Below are 20,170 nucleotides of genomic sequence, written 5' to 3' on the forward strand. Positions count from 1 at the left end.
GTGATACATTCTTTGGAGTAGCCTGACATTGCTCAAGTTGAGCAACCTGATCTAGTGAAAGACATCCCTGTCCATGGCAGGGGATTGGACGAGATGTTGTTCCCATCCAACTCAAACCATTCTGTGATTCTATGATTACTTCATAAACTCAGGTTTTATTCCCAGGTGTCTATCTATCAGCCCCCCCAGCATAAGGGTGGTTTTTTTTTCAGAATGTAAAAAGGTGAGAAATAGCCTTTGCTCTCTTCATAACTCCTGGCTTTTGAGACATGGATTAATGGATAAGAAATTAGAAGTTGATAAAACAGGTGTTCAAGTTCATCATCGTACACTCATCTCAAGCCCTCACAGAATTATCAGTTCTCTGTCACCAGCTCTCCAGTGATAAGTATTCACTGAAGTTTCTGATAGTTTGCTGTCAGCATTGTCTACCAATTTTTGTAATTTTAATCACAATACTAATATCTGCCTTGACTTTTACGCAGAGTATTTCAAAAACCTTACTACATACCATACCAACAGCCTTTTCAGTATGGTGTGATCTCATGGTCCTCGCTTTACATTTGCAGTCCCTGCAGCACCTGCTTGGGAACTGTGAATTCTTTCTCTTTATTCTTAGCTTTTTGAGGCTGTGCCTCTGAGTCTCCGAGTAACTAAAGCAGTGTTTGTGCTGTCTTTTATGCCATGCTCCTTTGATCTGTCCTTCAGTTTGATGTATCCAGGCACCAGGCTAATCTAATTTCCTGGGTGAGGTTTTCTGTTCCTTGCAGGTAGCAATGCTGAGGCCCTTGGCACATGGTGGTTCTGGTAGTGATGGCTCCCAACCTTCCTCTCAGCCATCAAGATACGTCTTGAAATTGGGTAGGAAAATGTAATCACACGCAAACACCCAGGCACATACACTATTTCTTCATGTTATCAAAAATTAGTTTTCCTTATCTGTGTCCAGCTTCCTTCCAGCTTGTAATGCTGGAGATTTTTTTCTTTACTTTTGTGAGCTTAACACTCACAGCCGAAGTCTTTCTCCTTTAGCTGAACCACAAATGACACTTGCATAAAATTGCTCTGATTGATATTTAAAGCCAGGGAAGAGCTTTAATTTTACAAAATCCCTTTCACTAAAATGCTACTAACAGCATTTCCCCAGGCTCATGTTACCAAGAGCGTACAAATAGACACTACATTTTCTCACTAGGTTTTGTCCACTGGGGGAAACTAAAAAACCTGCCTTACTTCCCATAGTTTTATCCCTAAATGAGAAGAAACACTAGAGCTTTGCTCCAGAGGAAAGCTGTATATGCTAAGAGTAAAATTCACAATAAGCAAATTTAGACTAACCTTTGAAAACTCTTAAAATACAGGTGGATTTGTACTGTTTAAAAGGAAAATTTTAGTGTAGATGAACCTATAGCTTAATTAGTGCACAACATAGCGTTCCAGTTCCTTAATAGCTGAAGTTATTATGTTTACACGGCTGACTGACTGAAAACAAACCCTTGAAACAGTGTTAATTACATTCAGGATTCAGATAAAGTATTATCCTGCCAAGATGAATTATGGCTTAAAGTTGCTGCTTATTGTTAGCAAGGTAGACTATTCAACAGAAAAAAAGGCTTATATACATGTATATGTGTTCGTCATATACACACATGCTTATCTGACAAAGATGTAATTACATATATTTTTCAGTTTTGCATATATACGAATCCATTCATGTTCTCTTAAGGTCCTTCTGCTGTAAGGAACTGAGACAAAAAAATATTTTTTAATCTCTGTTTCAGTCACACTTCGAGATCTTTAGGTCTGGGTTTAATTCTTCAACACATCACAGACACTTCATATAAACAGTGTATACAGTATATACCTATCTTCTGAACGTACTCCTCTGGGAGAAGGCCAATATTTTAGAGCATTTTTTCCTATAAATATGTCTTTACGGGGACTTCTTTTGGTGCTAAATGTTAACCAAACATATGTCGCAAATGAGACTGTACAGCATTTCTCACTGACCTTATCTCCAACAGTGTATGCCTTTGGCTTTCAAATGGAAAATATTTCTGTTGTGATTAAAATGTTGATTTATTTTTGTGATGTTTTTTAACAAGGATGGAACTGGTGATATTGCTATTTTTTACTGTATTATATAAACAGCCCCTTCAGCCATGGCATTTTTTAACTATGGAAAGGATCAGTTCATTTTACCTTATTTCCTTATTAGTTCCTTCAATAAATTTGTGTGTAGCTTGGGGTTTAGGGTATTGCAGCTATTATAATTTTAAGGAAAAAGAATCAGTGTTAAATAATCTGCTGACCCACTGGGAAGATCCAACACTTTGCTGCAGTCTGAACTTGAGTCACACTTATTTACCACAGTTTTGCCAACCTCCGCAAGGCGTGTTGGAGTCCACCTCGGGGACGGGATGTGTTGGGGTAGTGACACGGTCAGATGGTTTTGGTGGAGTTGGACTGGACAAACAGGTGCACCCTCCCCTCAAGGCACAGTCTGGGCATCCCTCCAGCACATAGCAATCTAATTATTTTTAATTTATTTATTTTGAACAGGAGGAACACTACTGCTTTAGCATCATCTTTTTATCGAGGCATCAAATAGAACTTTATTTTTTTATTGTAAAATATAAGGCTTTCATTTCTCCAAAAAGGAATAGCAAAAAGCTGGTTCCCAATAGGCTCAGGAAGCGGCTTTAGGGCGGCCGTCTCTGCCAGAGCCCTGAGGTGGGGGCACAGGAGCACTAACAGCTTCGCTCGCTGAATTGTAGTCGGTGCTACTTGTCTGTTAGTGCTTTAAGCCCCTTCACATAACTAACATTCATCATCACTACCCATACCAAGGTATAATCTGCTAAGCACACTTCAGTACAGGGTTTCAGGTCATCTCAGGTCTGCACAGGGGCAAGTTTGCACCCAAAGAGCATCTGAGCCCCCCCGACGCCGGGCTCTGTATCACCAACCAGGCCAGTCTATTCTATGGAGGAGAGGAGGGGAAGCTGGCGTCTGCAGCGCGTTTGCAAACACCTGCAGGGACTGAACCCTTGCTGCCTTCCCAGGGGCTGGGAGGGAGTAGCATAGATGTAATCTATACTGAAATCCCACCTGGAGTACTGTTTTCAGCTCTGGGGCCCCCAGCACCAGAAGGATATGGAGCTGTTGGAGGGGGTCCAGAAGAGTGCCATGAAGATGATGCGAGGGCTGGAGCACCTTTCCTATGAAGGCAGGCTGAGAGAGTTGGGGCTGTTCAGCCTGGAGAAGAGAAGGCTCCGGGGTGACCTTACAGCAGTCTTCCAGTACCTAAAGGGGGCCTACAGGAAAGCTGGAGAGGGACTTTTTACAAGGGCGTGTAGTGATAGGACAAGGGGTAATGGCTTTAAACTGAAAGAGGGCAAATTTAGATTAGATACAAAGAAGAAATTTTTCACTCTGAGGGTGGTGAGTTACTGATGTTATTCGGCCTTTTAGAGCCTGCCAAACCATTGATGGCTGGCTTCGGTGTGTGGTCAGGCTGGACCAGATGTCATGTTTCACCTATATACAGGGTTCGAGTACCTTTTGATATGATATATTAAAATTAATATTTAATTAAATATCAAATACAAACATATTAATAACATTAGGTTATTTAGGTAAAGATAGATGTTTCTATGATTTAAAAGTAAATAAAAACTACAGAAACTTTTAAATGATTGCTCAACAAGTCAGGAAAAAGTTTGAAAATAATAATAAGATGGTTTTAAAACTGAGGCCTGTTCTGTCCCTATAGTAACATAAAAGGTGCACAGACTTATAAATATATCTAGGGAGGGGTGATGGAAACACATTTGGCATTGCACCTCAGGCTTCAAAAACTACATGAAAATTATAAAGGGAAACCAGAAGGTAGATGTAAAATATTTATACATTGAATTTATGATAGCACAGGATCTGTAACAAGACTGTGTACATTTCTTAAACAAGTCCTCAAATGAACCTTAAATAAAATATAACTGCAGTTATATAAAGCAGGATGGCAGGGTTCCCATAAATTATCTTATACAAAAAGCTTACAATAATGAAAATTACAGAGACTCTCTCTCCCAAAGAGTTGTGTATTATTTAAGGGCTACTCGGGCTTTATAACAGATGTATCAACAGACCCATAAAGATGTTGTCTATTAAAATTAAAATTTTATTATATTTTTCATCCAGTGTTGTCCCTTTAGCACTTTTTCACTTAAGCCTTTTAGATTTATTAACATTGGGAGTTTTTCTTAGGCTAGGTTTTTGTGGCAGAGCATGTGGTTTATATGCTTGAAAGGAGGGAAGGCAGTAACAGGTACCCAGGTCTCCGGACTGGTTTTAACAGTGACTCCGTGAGCTGAACTTCACTGTGTTAAATACAGGCATCACTTCTCATCCACTAGCACAAACCCAGCTTTTCTTATGCTCTGCAAAAACAAATTGGTGAAAGCCCCAAGATTTTGCTATTTCTACCCTGAAAGTCCTGTTCACACACTCATTAGGACACACACACTAAGCTACATCTGTGTCACAAGATTGGGATCTCAGAAGGCTTTTCTGAGAGGCAAAGGAACGTTGTGCACAATCTCCCACGCAAGTCTTCTGTACCCCTGCAGTGGCACAGACTGAGCACGGGACTCACGCAGTCGTTGGAGCAGCATCTCCCTCCTGTCCTGCAGCCTCAGTGAAACACTGGCTAGAGTGCTGTCTGCCAGATACTCCCTCTCCAAACAAGTTAGAGAGGGGAAAAAAATTCTCAATATATATGAGGAAGCGTAGATTGTACTTGGGTAACTATATTGATGGTTTCATCAAAACATCTAATTTCTTTAGTTTCAACATCAGTATTGCCCTTTAGGAATGGACTTAACCCTGCTAGGAGCTCTGCAGAAGGTTACATCTCTTTCAACCTGCCTGTGCATGGCATCATGGGTGCAGACGGGTGCAGAAGGAAGCAGCAGCAGCTATGGCACTCAAGGCTAGGTCCCAGGTCACCAAGCAGCCGTTCACTTGGCAAAGTAGTGTATCTGCGGATATGACTCAGCTCTAATAGCCCTGGAGACATTTCCAGCTTTTATAGCTCCACAGGGTGCATGGGATGCCCAGGCAGGAGGCACAGAGCTTGCTTGAGCAGGCAAATCTGGAAACAGAAGAGCATATAGCACAAAGGAATGCTGTTATCACAATACATCCTCTGCTGTCCTGGGCAGGTGGAGCCCTTCTCCTCCACATAGCCATCTGCATGAGAAAATAGCATTGCCAATGAAATAAATGCTACCACACACCAGGCTGTCCCAGGTAAAACATTATTTTGTTAAATAATAGTCCTGAGTTTCAGGACTCAGCTATCTCCTTCTCCCCTCGTAGGCAGACAGAGGGTCAAGATGTTGAAATGAATGGTTCTGACAACATGTAGGAACAGAAGTGTGTCTCACGGACAGCCACACAGTTCTGAGGCCGAGCTTCCACTGATGGGAAATGACAGAGCGGGGTGGTGTGCAGGTGCGTGTGTGATCTTCTGTGCACACTTAGCAAAACGAACCACACTAGACATCTTTTTTCACATCACAAATTGGACTCCAGTCCAAGTTCACTGCTGCCAGGTAGCTGTGACAGCACCATGCCTGCTTCCATGGACGTCTCTTCTCATGCAGTGAAAGTCTTCACAGAAATGTATTTTTTTCTTCTCTTCCTGGGTAGGACTTAATGTTCCCGTTCCTCTCCAGAACTGGACTCTGTTACAAGCTTTTTGACGTAGTAATGTCATAAGGGGAGCGATGTGACATGATTTGAGAGTGCTCTAGCTCTTCCTACTAGAGTTCTCATGGGTGACAATTACTCCAGCAGAACTAGAGTTTTCCAAGGACTACTTATTGTGCTCCGACAGCACCAGAATAGGCTATCATGTCAGAAGTGAATTTTGCCAAATGATTAGTGTCTGCACACTGTAGGAACAATACACAGTACAGGACATTTTCTCAGTAAAATCTTTGAAGTACGGCTTCTCTTAGAGTCGTTTCTTCTGCCTGTCTTGTAGAAGAACAAAATGTCCTTATGTAGATAACAGTGCAGAATGTGTCTGAGGGAAGGAGGGTATCTTTGCAGGTATCTGAGACTTTCTATATTTCTCTTTCCTAATTACTATTTTCATTATGATCTTTTCACTGCAGTTGAAAGTCTTGGTCCTATTTAGCTTGGTTCACACCTGTCACGATCCTCAACCATTTTCCAGTGACTGTTCCATTGGTGAAATTCATCATTTCCCCAGTGAGTCATGAGCAAAGTAGAGCTGATAGAGAAAAACAAGGTAAAGAGTTCATCAACTAAATAGAAAATGCTCTAGAAATACAGCCACAACATGATAGACAAAGAGCTCTGATTGTAGGTTAAACTGGAAAGATGTTTTGTGATGATATTTATGTTTCTAGCATCACAATGATTCATTATTGTTGCTATAGTGTGACCCCCTCTTTCTACCCACTTCCTCTTTGTGGGAAAGGCAGGAGCAGCGAACTGCACACATTGAAGAAGGAAATGAAACCTCTCAGAAAAGAGAGATATTTTGCAGAACAATAGAAAGACCCAATCTCATGATGCAAAATTAGCTGTAAAATCTGTATGTCTGTCCTAGTCTTCCTACACACACGTTATATTCTGTGCTCCAGGCTTCACTCATGAGGGATTAGGATCGATGAACTGTTTCTCACACTCTTTCATGGCGTCAAGCATACTGGGAAATGAAAACTCAAGGTTTAATTAATGTAACCTGTGAACATCAGGACAGCCAGAATTAAAACGCATGCCAAACCGTATATCACCAGGCAGAGGGAGATGAGTGTGGGTAAAGATCCAGGAGAAACACAGCAATTGGTAGTGCTGGAGTAGTTTACAAGAGAAAAGACGAAATGAGCTAATATTGGCCTGGAGTAGGCAGCTGGATTCCCTGAGGCTGCGTGTTGTGTGTGTGACGTGCCAGAATGTGGGTGGCATGAACCCCCTTGGCTGAGTCTGGGGAATGGGATGTGACAGGGCTGGGAGACCCAGGCAGAGTGAGAACAGCTGGGTGGGACGGCTGCACAGCCTTGTTCCGGGGGTCTGGCCTTTGGAGACTGATGCTTGGTTTAATTCAGCTTTTTTAGATTTTCAGAGGCTGATAAATCAAGGTATTGAGGAGAGAAAATATAGCAACTAGATTTTTTGTATAGAGTTGATTAATTATAGAAAGCTTATGCCTGTTTCCTCTTGTTAGATTTCAATGGAAGCACGTTACTATCTGGTTGAGATCAATATTTGCTGAATGTTAGTTGCTATTTACCTTCTGTCAAAGGATTCTGCTTTAGGAGATCTTCTTTTTGGACCTCAGTCCTTCTTATCGAACTGGCTATTGATAAGAATTACAGTTGCTTGCTCTGCTTTGGTTATACCCAATACTTGCTTCACGAAACCATGAAGCATAATTACATTATACTATCAATGTGTTTACACTTTTTAATTGTTCTTTTGTAAGTAACCTGTATCCTCTTGGAATATGTGCACCATATAACCTAAACACACAGGTGGATTTTAGAGCACTTTCCAGTAACAATCTTCATAATAGAAGTTTTGCTGCCAAGACAAAATCTTCAAAATTGTTTTGCCTAGGAGATGTGCAGTGCTTTAGAAAAATTTTGGAGTTTAAATTCCTTCTAGCTTCTGAAAATGTAGGTAGCTCTGCTACAGAGAAATTCAGAATTAATATGAACATTCAGCAAACAAATCTGAATTTTTGCTTAAGCAATATGTGAAAAAAAAAATCACAATAGTTGAAGGAAAATTGAAGCTTCAAGGAATGTAGTTGCTCAGTTGAAAGATAACACCACTTTATAGTAGTCAATGGATCATGGGACACAGGCAGATCAGTATGATCCTGATTTCAGAATAGATATCTGAAATTTTTACTAAGAAGGCCTTCTTCATTGCTGGGCTGGTAAAGTTAGGATTTGTCAGGCATATCTATCGAGGGTGATGATACAGTGTAGTATCTGCAAACGTATCCAACAAGTCCAATGAAACACTTCAGTAGCTTAGAAACATTCAATTCCCCCAACTCAAAATGATCTGATTCCCACTTGATTAACTAAAATCTCTATTTCTATTTGAAATAACTCTTTTTCAAGAAATGTCACCCAACTTGCAAAATAAAGTTCACTAAATTTCATCAGCATTGTTTCATACCATAAAAAAAATCAGCATTTTTTTCTGCGGTTGTTTCCTGTTTTTATTTCTTCATCACAAAAAGCAATCTTGTATTTTCAAATAATCTTCAAGTGTCAGTCACTGCTTTTATTTCCTCTTTGACATGATTTCACACTTTCATTCTGTATTTGCTTCCCAGTCTGCCAATTTAACTTCTTGCTCTTTCAGTGTTACACTGTATGGATCAGACTGCTGCTCTAATTGCTCACTAAGTCATTTCCCTTCTATATATTTGACTGTTTGTTTATCCTCTATTTCTCACATTTGTGTAATCTCTTTCATACTACCAGGATGAAGTTCTTCATGCAGGACTTATAAAAGAACTCAAACATGAAACTGCTGCTTAACTAAGTGTGGTTTATAGCCTAAAATCAGGTTTGGTGCAAGGAGAAGAAAAGATAGCAACTGTAACAACAATTTGTAGAAAAGGCTGCAAAGATGTTCCTGGAAACCACAGACCAGTAAGTCCATCTTCCATAGAGTCACATTAGGAAAGTGTGAACAAGAATATAATTAGTGGGGATGCTCAAAAAAGGTGATACAGCTTTTGCAGAGGGAAGTCACGTCTCACAAAAATTACAGTGTAGCTGAACATTCTAAAAGCTTTTTCACAAACATCTTCATCAAAGCCTCTAAAGAAATAAAGAAATAAAATGAAGAAAAAAAGAGGATGAAAAGTGTAGTCCTATCATTGATAAATAACTGTTTAAAAAGAATAGAAGAAAAGTATGAGTGTCAATATTCAGTTTTCAAAATGGAAGCAGGTTAACAACAGGATCTCTGAGGCTCTTCACTGACACCTGCACATTTCAAGAAAGCTAAGAAAAGAGATAAATAATAGATAACAACATTTCCTTAGGACAGAGACTGTAATGAACTGTAGAAGAGTCTCGTATTACTGAATAACTAAGTAAAAAATCAGATGAAATTTAGTGGTGACAAATGTAAGGTAATGCACATGGAAAAAGATAAATTAGTTACAGTCAAACAATGAAAAGCTCCAAGACAGCCATCACTTGTTGAGCAAGGGAGCTAAGACCTGCTATGGATAGGTTGCTGAAAATACCAGTTCAGTGGTCAATAGCAACTAAAAAGACAAACAGGAATTCCTGTGAAAAAGCAAAGCACAACACATCAGTATTCCCTGCATAAATTCACAGTACTTTTGCATTGCAAATAATGAACATAGTTCTAGTCCTGCTCCTTTATCTTCAAAAGACTGTATTAAAAAAAGAAAAGAAACAAGAAAGGTAATAGAACTGGTCAGAAGTATGTCTTAGCAGACTGAGAACTATTGACTAAATGTTATAGACCGCCTCAGACTGGGGAAGAAATGAGAAAGAAGGAAATAATAGAAGTCTATAAATCAGAAGGGGGAAGGTGAAGGGAGAATGAGCATGGAGGACGGTGATTGCTACAGCTAACTGGGAAAAGTGGGAAGCCTGAAATGAATTGTCAGGCAGCAGATTAGACGAAGACTTCTCTTTCACAAAGCATGATTACATTGTGGAACTTACTGCCTCAGGTTTAATGAAGACCAACAGTATAAATTATTTGAAAAATGATTTGACAAGATTGATGATGGAATTATTAAATGTGATGTCCTCAAAGCCTCTAAACTGCTGATTTCTGTGAGCTGGGAGGATATCCCAGGGAAAGATCACTCTATTCGTATTTTCTTCCTTATTCACACTTTCCTATATCCTTTCACTGTCAAAGACGGCAGTCTGACCCAGTATGGCGACTCTGTGTTCTTGCAGCTTGGCCCTGCCCACTCCGAGTCTCCAATCCCAGGGCAGCTGACACCCCTCGGCTGGCACATAGAGCATGGATGTCCACCTCCTGCAGCAGGTGGAGCGCAAAAATAGGGCAATTGTTTCTAAACTAATCATTTTTGCTGTAAGAAAAGCCAAGCAACTAGGAAGGCTTAGTTACACAACTCTAGTAGGTTGATATGGTTGATTTGACAATGACAATAAACAAGAGCTACATTTTCTGATATACATGACTTGCAGCTGTGAAACATACGCAGGTCTATTCATTTGTGAACAAACCTGATCTTATAATTATAGTGGAGAAATACTTGCATGTGACACTCTTAGCTACCTCAAGATGACAGCAAAAATGAACTGGCAAGTCTATATGCACAGTCTTTTCTCTAGCATCATCTGCAGGAATCATTGAAGTTATTAGGACTTTGCCTTTGGTTAACATTTTAAGGGACTGGAAATGACAAGTCTACTGTTCTGTAAGACTGTACTCTCTGTTGTGAAGAGAGGACAGTTTAGGGGCAATTCTGCCTGTACAGGTCACAGGCATGGAAATGGGGGCTGCTGGCCCAGTTCTGGAGTACTGCAACGGGAAACAGGGATTCTCCTGGGACAGTGCAGGAACTGGAGGAAGACACCAGGCAGAGCAATAGGTGTCCTACCTTTTTGCCAAGGCTTCAAACTGATATATTTCAGCTGCAAAATTAAATATTTTGGATTAAAAATGCTGCCTCAGTCAAGCATGTCGATAGTAATTCAGATACTCTGTGACCTGTTCCTCTCTATTTCAGTTTGTTGGGTAGGCAACATCTCATGTGGCATGTCAGAGAAAGTCTCAGCTGCAGTGCAGAGACCTGCCAGTTATTTTTTCACATTATATTTTTGAAAAAAAAAAAGAATTAAATGCTGCTATATTTCAGTTTTTAAATGCTGTAGTGGCACCCCAGAGTCCATTCTCCTTTTCTATAATGGAAGGAAGAAAAGGCATTTTAAAAGCAAAGTAAGGAATGTACGTTTTTTTAGTCCCTTGCCCTGTGGAGTATCTGAAGCAGAAGAGAGGAGATAAATACTGCTTTTGCTAGCGTCTCATCAATCTTCTGGAAAATAGATGGTGAGGCAGTAATGCTGTCTCTGGATGGAGAAGCATAGGTGCGCTTTGCAGCTACCAGGTCTGGGCGCGTGTCCCAGGTTCGCGTGGTCACCCAGCTCTGCACCAGCCTTCGCTCATGTCTCTCCATGCAAAAGAGCCACTGCAAGCCCTGACCAGGTCTAGGACACAGAGAGGATGTATGGAGATACCTGCCCTCAGGGCAGACATTGCCGTGCTAAGCATTGTCTTTGCTTTCAGAGAGAAGAACTCACTGCTTCTCTGATGCCCGAGTAACATGTATGAAGCCAGCACATAGACAACAGGCTTCTTTTGGTGTCTTCAGGTTAGAGGGCAGAGTTTTGGTGTGAGAGCTTTCACTGACCTTGTGAAGGAGTTGCCTTATCCATAAATGCTGTGTTTTCACAGCACAAGATCATCAGTAATTTTACTAAAACAAGAGCAAATCCTATTGCCGTACCTTTTTGTCCATGAATGAGAAACATTTTTCCTTACATAAATTTGGGGAAAAAAAAGAGACAGATCTCACCAGGGATAACAATTTACTTCCAACTAGTGTTTGCAGGGTTTGTATGGAAGGCGTTTTTGAAAGAATTCACTTTTTAGTACAGATTAACAAGCAGTGCATTTTTAGTTTGATGGCCAGTGTCCTGGTTTCAGCTGGGACAGAGTTAGTTTTTCTTTTGAGCAGCTAGAAGAGCTCTGGGTTTTGGATTTAGCATGAGATTTGTTATGAGAAGAATGTTGTTAGCGCACTGGTGTTTATAGTTGGTGCTGAGACACCAACAACCTTTCAGCTTCCCATGTTCTTGCCAGTGTGGAGGAGCACAACAGGCTAAGGGGGAGCGTAGCTGGGACAAAGGGCCCACAGCTCCCCTTATAATTTGAATTTAAATTTAGGATTGAGGGACAAATTGGCCAATGGAGTGAGTATTGCATATCATGCAACATCATGGCCAGTATATAGGTGAGGATAGATCAGGAAGCTGGGTTTGCTTTCTCTTCTGGTGGGACTCTCAGTCTCTGCTCAGACTCTCAGTCTCTCAGACTTCTCTCTTGGTCTCTTTTCGGACCTCTCACTCACCCAGGATTGTGACATTGGGACTTACTGTTTCAGGATCGCTTGCTGGGATGGGACCAGGTCACCAGGTGGTGAGCAGTTACACTGTGCATCACTTATTTGCATATTTTATTATCATTATATATATTAATTTACTATTATTATAACTACTTTCAATTTTATATTATTATTATTAAATTGTTCTTATCTCAACCCATGAGTCTCCTTCCCTTTTCCCCTTCAATTGTCTTCCTCATTCCCCAGGGGTGGGGGAGGGTGAGCGAATGGCTGCCTGGCATTTAGTGCCAGCCAGGTTAAACCATGACCGCCAGCAGGAAAAAAACAGGAAAAAAACCTTAACCTAAAGTTGTATTGGAAGAGATTTTTTTTAGGTCTTTTGGAAGGATAAAATATAATGAAATTTTTGATAGGTTTGATTTGATCATTAGTGAAAGATTATGAAGCTTTTAAAAATCTGAAAGATCTTTCAAAGTATTTTTTTCATTCTTTTTACTTTCAATTGAATTTTTTTAAACTAAAGGTAATTGATGTTTTGAAATTAAACGTTTTAGCACAAAAATGCCAAAAGAGAACATTAAGTTTAATTTCAGCTGTTTCAGTCTACATTTTGCCCTCCTGAAGTTGATGGCTGAAAAAAATCACCAAATTTATTTGGATTTATGAGTATATCAAACACCCCAAGAGTCCATTTGGAGAAAAATATACTCCCTGTCAAACAAGTCCTAGCCTATAATACAACATCTCAAATTAATCCCGAGTGTAATACTGTGATGGTCAAAGTTAACCAGGCATAGTGTGGCTCAATAAATGGAAATATAAGGCATTTCAAGAACTGAACTTATTTCTGGGACTAAAAGCTTATAGCTTTTTTTTGACAAATGATCTTCTAAGGAAAATACTTGTTAAATTAATATCTTTATACAGCTTTTAGGTTTTCCATTTTAGTGCTTCTTTGGAAATGTTTGTATTGATTGCTACATATTGAGATGTATAAATAGAAAAAATGAACAAAAAATTACACTTACTCCAGGAGGTAAAAATGTGCCCCTTCCGAAGAGGAGGAGCTGACAAAGGCAGAGTCCCACTCAGAGGCTCGCTGCCCCTCTGCATTGACATTCTGCGTGTTCTGCAGAACTGTTGCAGTTGACCGTGCGTTTCCCGCCGTGCCTGCTTGGGTGCCTCTGTAAAGCCTTTGCTAGTGCGCTTTTACCCCCACAGGTCCGAGCTCAGAGAAAACCCAGCCGGCTAAACGAACACACCTGAGGAGCTCAGTGCAATGCCAGTGACAGATCCCGAGAGGAGCCCATGGGAAGCAGCCCAGAGGTGTAACGCCACGCTGGAGGCATGAGCCTGAACTACATGTCTCTTTGCAGGGCTTTATGCTGTGAGAGGTGGATGCTGCTCCCCACTGCCCTTCACCCTGTGCCTCAGGCTCCTCACCTTTCCACTTCTGCCCAGTCTGCAGCCACTTCTCTTCTTCAAGGAGCAGCATGGGCCAGGGACAGAGCAGCCCCCACCTCCCTCTCCACTGGCTGCTTTGGGCAGATCCCACCAGTTGTGGAGAGGTTTTCCTCATCCGTGGGTCTTTACGTGTCTGTCCACAGGGTGGAGGTCATGACTTGCATATAAGCCAGCCTGCACAGAAAGTAAGCATCAAAATTAGGATTATAGAGGGATCAGGTCATGGTGCAGAAGGGGAAGGTAGAAAGACAGTGGAAATATTTGAGTGCCAAGGGGAACAATGCCAAAAAGTTCTTGTCACAAAGAATGTTTTGTCTATGTAGTTTGTCTCATCGAGTGGTTCCTCATGGCACAGAGCTGCAGCCCACCTCTGTCTAGCACAAAAATTTGAAGAGGAGGCTTGAACCTCCTGCAGGTCCTCTGGACACTGTGGTTTGGCTGCAGATGCAGACGAAGACGCGTTGACTCTCGAGAGCCGACGCTTGGGGCTGTTGTTGGGAACAGCCATGGCTCAGCCAGGAGGGAGTCATGCCGTAGGGGTGAAGGCAAGGGCTGTTGTTGTGGCATGGGAGGCAGGAGCGGCACTGGAGACCAATCCGTGCTGGCAGCGGGTTTCCAGCAAAGGGAAGATGAGTGCAGTTCAGCGCTGTTGGAAACAGGGTCTCTTCACTCTGCAATTGTCTGTCTTCCAAGCACAAATGTATCACACTGAATATGATTTCCCTTATTTCCCTGAGCCTCATGTCTTTTATTTCATAATTAGCGTCTCACAGTTACAAAGAGAGGGAAACAAATAACAGCATCTCTTGTCCAATACGATTTTTCTGTCCTCTCAGCACGATTGTTTTGGCTTAATTGATCAGTTATGTAATCCCTTATTAATCCTAATAAAACAGCATCAAAGTTATTTATCATGGATAGTACTCCAATTTGCTCAATGATGTTCTGGACATGCTTTTTATTCTTTAGTAATATCTTATTAAACCAAGATTGTCTTATCAATAGCTTTAATCAAAACAAAATCACTATTTGCAGGCTTTAGGAAGGGTGGGATTTGAGAGAAGACTGAACCACCTCTGGTCTGAGAAATCCCACTACAGGGAATGACACTGGAGGAGACTCACATGCAGATTTGAGCTGTGGAGTGGGACCCAGGGAAATAGGAAAACTTCAGCAATACTGATTTAAAAGAAAGCTGATAATGGGCAACCAACACCAGGGTCAGACACAGGCTGCTCTAATGTGCTCTGCCTGCTGAGGACCCCCATGAGAGGGGCTGCTGCCCCTGCCATGGGCTGCCTCTTCTAGTCTACAAAGCCCAGCCAGGCTGCAGCGGATGCTTAGTGCTGGTGGATGTGCCATCCGCGCTTACAGCAGGAGCTAAGTAAGGCTCAAAAAGATTTCACCTTGAGTTACAAAGATCCGGTGGGGATGGACCCCTGCAAGGTAAGAGCCACCCCTGGATCAGCCCCATGGTGCAGAACAGCATAAGAGAGAAGGAAGAACGTGCAATAACCCCGAAGCCTGGAAGTGATCCAAGGCACAAAGGGGGATGGAGCGCAACCAGACCAAAACTCAGAACCTTCACTAAAATCTCTCTTCTTTCCAGCGTGTTTTCTTCTGCTTTTTGTTTCATTCTGATTCTGGAGGAAATGCTGGCATGAGTTTCGTTCCCCTCACTGCTGCAACATCATCAAGCACAAGTGGGCAGCAGCTAGGGAGAGTGTCCTCACTTTTTCCAGAGCTGAGCTGTACCACAGGCATTTGTTGACAGTTCTTCTGTCCAGCATGTAACAAAACTCCTGACGCAATGACTACAGGTTAATTTTTTTCAACTATTCTGTTTTGTCTTCCAGGGTTTGGCATGACCACTCCAGCCACCGTTGGAGGAAAAATTTTTCTGATATTTTACGGCCTTATAGGATGTGCAGGGACCATTTTGTTCTTTAACCTGTTCCTGGAGCGCTTGATCACCGTCATAGCCTACGTCATGAAGTCCTGCCATGAAAGACAGCTGAGGAGGAAAGGGGTCCTCCCTCACAATGGCCGGCGGGGCTCCGGGACCTCTGAGGTGGACAGTCTGTCAGGCTGGAAGCCCTCCGTGTACTACGTCATGCTGATTTTATGTGTAGCATCACTCATCATTTCCTGCTGTGCCTCTGCAATGTACACACCGATTGAAGGGTGGAGTTACTTTGACTCACTTTACTTCTGCTTCGTGGCCTTCAGTACCATTGGTTTCGGTGATCTGGTCAGTAGCCAGAACATCAAATATGAGAGCCAAGGCCTTTACCGCTTTGGCAATTTTGTCTTCATACTTATGGGGGTGTGCTGCATCTATTCCTTATTTAACGTAATCTCTATTGTCATCAAACAATCCATAAACTGGATACTAAAGAAACTGGACTGCAGGTGCTGCCACAGATGCCAAAGAAAATTATTTCGTTCACGGAGGAACGTGGTAATGCCGGGAAATGTGCGCAGCCGGAGAAACATCTCCATTGAGACTGATGTCGTCAACGAGAGTGACACAGACGGACGCCGGCTGTCAGGCGAGATGATCTCCATGAAAGACTTCCTGGCCTCCAATAAAGTCTCACTAGCCATCATGCAGAAACAGCTGTCGGAAACTGCTAATGGCTATCCGAGGCAAATGAGCTCTAATTCAAAGCAAAATGGATTCTCTGGTGGGGTTGGTGCCCTAGCAATTATGAATAACAGACTGGCAGAGACAAGTGTGGATAGGTAAAATAATAACAGCGATACCAGTGAAACTGTGTGAACCATTTCAACGAGTATAGAAACAACGTGAATCAAGTGGAAATAGCTAGGGAGAGAGTGTCGCCAGAGGGTGGGGTGGATGTGAACAGCATACCTCCTGTTGGAAGATCTCTGACACATTTGTTGGGCTCTCACTTAATGTCTTTGCTCTTTGAATTGCACCAGTCTCAGCCTTCCGTCTTCCCTTTCTTTCTTTTCCTCAAACAGATCACTGCAGCAGAAATTTAATTTAGCCTTCAGATCAATTTTCCATGTCCTGTTCTCCTCCATTTATATGAAATACAGATTTCAGGATAAGAAATCTGTGGTATGGGAAGAAATCAAATGTGTCTACTGAAGATGTTCTTAATTCAAAGATTGTTCTGAGCTTTCTGTCTAACTCTCATCATACCTGTTTTCAGAAAGTAGCTTATCTGAGACCAAAAGAGGAACCAGTCTTTCTCCGTGATATTGCAGATCTAATTTAATGGAATTAAAAACAAAACAAAACAAAACAAACTATTTTCTTTAATATATAATTTTTTAAAATGTATTCCTGTTGTGAAACAGCTAGACTTGAAAAGCCAGCTTCTGCTGCCATTGATATTTATGTAAATCTGGAGTAATTCTATTGAAGTTGGTAGGACTAGTCTGGAGCCTTTGTGATTTGACTGAGAAGAGAATTTGGCCTTTAGAATTTAATTTACTCTTCCCTTTAAAAGGATACTGTTAAAACTGATAGAATAAAAGTGCATCCTACTTTTGCTTTCTTCTCTCCATGTGCAAAACGTGATTTTTTTCTAGGCTACTTTTTCTTCTAGAATTGAATCACTGTAGCTTTCTGTTTCCAAAATAACAAATTCGATTTAAAACTGTCTTGCTGACGAGTTGTATGAATTATTCCACAATAACAATCAGAGACCTTTCCAAATTTGTGTTCATATTTTACTCAGTTGTGACTGATGCATTATGTAATGCAACTAGTAACTGAGTTTACACAACACGCTTTAGTATGCAATTAGATTGCCATGCCAACGTTCAGTGTATTATTATAAGCGACTGTGATCACAAAATCACTTTGGCAGTGTCCTTTTTACCTTTCATGTAATTCTGTCATTCTTCACCTGTTTTTCTGGCTTTTGGTGATGATAATGACAGAGTCTTGATTAGGGAAATAGAAAATGTTTAACTCCTCATTTTTCTCAATGAAATGCTCTGAGTGTTCATTATGACTAGAAAGGAGACTTCAATGAGAAGAATAACAGTGAAAAGAATACGAAAACAGGAAATAAGATCATCTTTAATGACAGTGAAATTATGCTTTGTATTAGGTAACTAGAGAAATAAGGGATTAAATTAACCTAAAGTCTAGCAAGAATTTAAGGAAGACTGGGCTGAATTCCTGATTCTCCTTTAACCATGTAATGCACTAAAGCTAAACAGTGTGTGAGAGTGTAAATAAGCAGAATTGGTCACCAATGACCTGATCCAGTTCCCCCTGAAAAGAATAGGACATGCATCAGGATTAAATGTTTTCTCACATCTAGAAAACCTTGCAGAATACTACAATTTTAGGGAATTTAAAACACCAGTATGCAGTTCTTAATTTCTCTCATTTGGAACAATGCAGATAGCTTCTTCAGTTTAATTTGTATTAAGAATTAATATCATATCCTTTTTCTTCAATCTGGCCAAAAGTTCTTTTATTTAGGTTCCTAATAATGTAGGATAACATTTTAATACTCATTTTAAGCAATATTTGAATTTGAAAACAAAAACATACCTCTTGGAATTCTTTCATATAATAGAGTAAAACCAGATACTAGATTAAACAACTGTACTTAACTAGTGAAAAGTATTGCAAGCTCTTTTTGACATACTACATCTATAGTGTCCTGATTAAAAGTCAAATCCTGCTGTCCTTCAAAGCTTCAAGCTGAAGCCAGTAGTCCAAATTCTGATACTAACTCAGCTGTGTAGCAGTGGAATATCCCTAATTGTATCCCTGCACATTTGCATCCATGTAAAATCGAATCAGCTTCCAAACCCTAACTTTGGCAAGAAAATCAGTCTAACTTGTTTCTGGTGGTATTATGTATTAGCAAAAATTGCCACTGAATTATTTTAGATGATATTATAGTACCCAAGATCCATGACATTGTTACACTTTTTTTTTCTCCAAAGACCTTCTTTGTCTTAATCTCACTGAATAAAAACACTTGGATATAAAAAGAGAAAAGTACTGCTTTGAAGTCTTCTTTCCAAATTCATTCAGCAATGTCTCTCTTCACTGCCTGTAACCCCAAGGTCTCATTGTTACAGAAGTGTTCCTCATGCTGCCAACTAGCAGAAATAGTTTAGGACTTGACTCATTGCTTAAGCAGGACTCTTGTTCTGCACAAAACAGACACAGTCTTGAAAACTGCAGCTTACTTCTCTATTAATGACAGTAACTCTTAGTTGCAAGAGTTGTCAGATTTTGCTGAGCACTAAACAGAAGAGAAGTTAGTCAACACTACTCCCTTTTCCAGATGGTTGAGGCAATGCACATCATCTTAGACAAATAACCAAAACATACAAGTTTCTTTAGTTCATTAATGATATAGTTCTGTGCTGTTGTTAATGAGGGATCTGGCTTCAATACAGGATTTTCACTCAAATCCTTTCATATCTAATTAGCTTTCAAAATTTGGTTCTGGAAGTCTAAAAACAGGGTGATATTCATAGCAAATAGGTGATAAAGAAAACTGAAGGATTGAAAAACGTATATACGCTGATGGAAACAGATAAAACATTATAATCTGTGTAGTCAATTCAACTGAGATTGTTTAGCTTTTAGAATAGGACATATCCCAGTAGCAGATCATTAAGATGATTTTCAGATGGTTTCAACTGCTCCCAAGACATGAGACAGTTATGTTGCTCCTTTTCGTTCTTTGTGATACCAAGCCTCGGTTACCCATCACCACAGAGGAATCTTTATCAGCAATTTTCAATAGAGCTGAAAGCATCTATCGTTATGAAAGCAAGGGACTAATATGTAGTCTTGATCAAAGAGATTGAGCAAGGCTGTATGAGATCTTCGGTGTACGCTACTCCTGTCTTCGTTGATCAGTCCTGACCTGCTACTCTCGCAAGCACGGACTTCCTGATGACCTGAGCCTGTCAGTTGCAGGGCTCTCTGCAGCGGTTTTGTGGTCTGATTTCATGTCCACTGAAGTTAAAGAGGGAATAAGTGCACTAATTTTGTCTAATCATCTCTGTTCAGATGTGAATTGCCGTTTCAGAAATGAAGGACCAGTACATTCTGTGACTGTACCATATTGTATCATGATGTCATCTTGTCCCCAAAAGACCTCTGACTTTGTCATTGAGTTCCCCTCTAGAAGTCACTCTGAGCGTTGAATGAGGTAGCTTTACCTAGGAGACCAGTAGAATTTTTAGAGAATATTTGGGCATAAATAAGAAGACTTTTAAGATGGGAAAGAGAAATTTCTGACTCCACTCCAATGGAACTACTAGAGTTGTTTTTTTCTAAAGGCATTGGACAGAGAAATCTCAGAAAGCTCAGTTCATAATGTAGCATCAAGTTATTAAAATCATAAGACATGGGAAGATATAAACATGCATGTGCCAATAAAAGCAGAATTTAGCATAGGAGTGACAAATGCCCATCCTGTGTGAAAAATAAGATACAAGAAAAATACAGACAACATCTTATTTCTTGCATTCCTTTTTGAAGTA

At 40.6% G+C, this 20,170-nt stretch overlaps 1 protein-coding gene across 2 annotated transcripts in view; it reads left to right on the top strand.

Moving 5' to 3' along the window:
* The window catches only part of KCNK13 (potassium two pore domain channel subfamily K member 13), a 68,741-nt gene extending 52,326 nt beyond the window's left edge, over positions 1-16,415 (top strand). For both annotated transcript variants that reach the window (XM_086613807.1, XM_086613808.1), the window contains one exon: positions 15,523-16,415. In XM_086613807.1, coding sequence (XP_086469933.1) covers positions 15,523-16,415 — 893 coding nt within the window. The remainder of the gene's footprint in view (positions 1-15,522) is intronic.
* The last annotated feature ends 3,755 nt before the right edge of the window (positions 16,416-20,170 follow it).

This window comes from Tauraco erythrolophus, chromosome 6 (assembly GCF_009769465.1).
Source record: "Tauraco erythrolophus isolate bTauEry1 chromosome 6, bTauEry1.pri, whole genome shotgun sequence".
NCBI lineage: Eukaryota > Metazoa > Chordata > Aves > Musophagiformes > Musophagidae > Tauraco > Tauraco erythrolophus.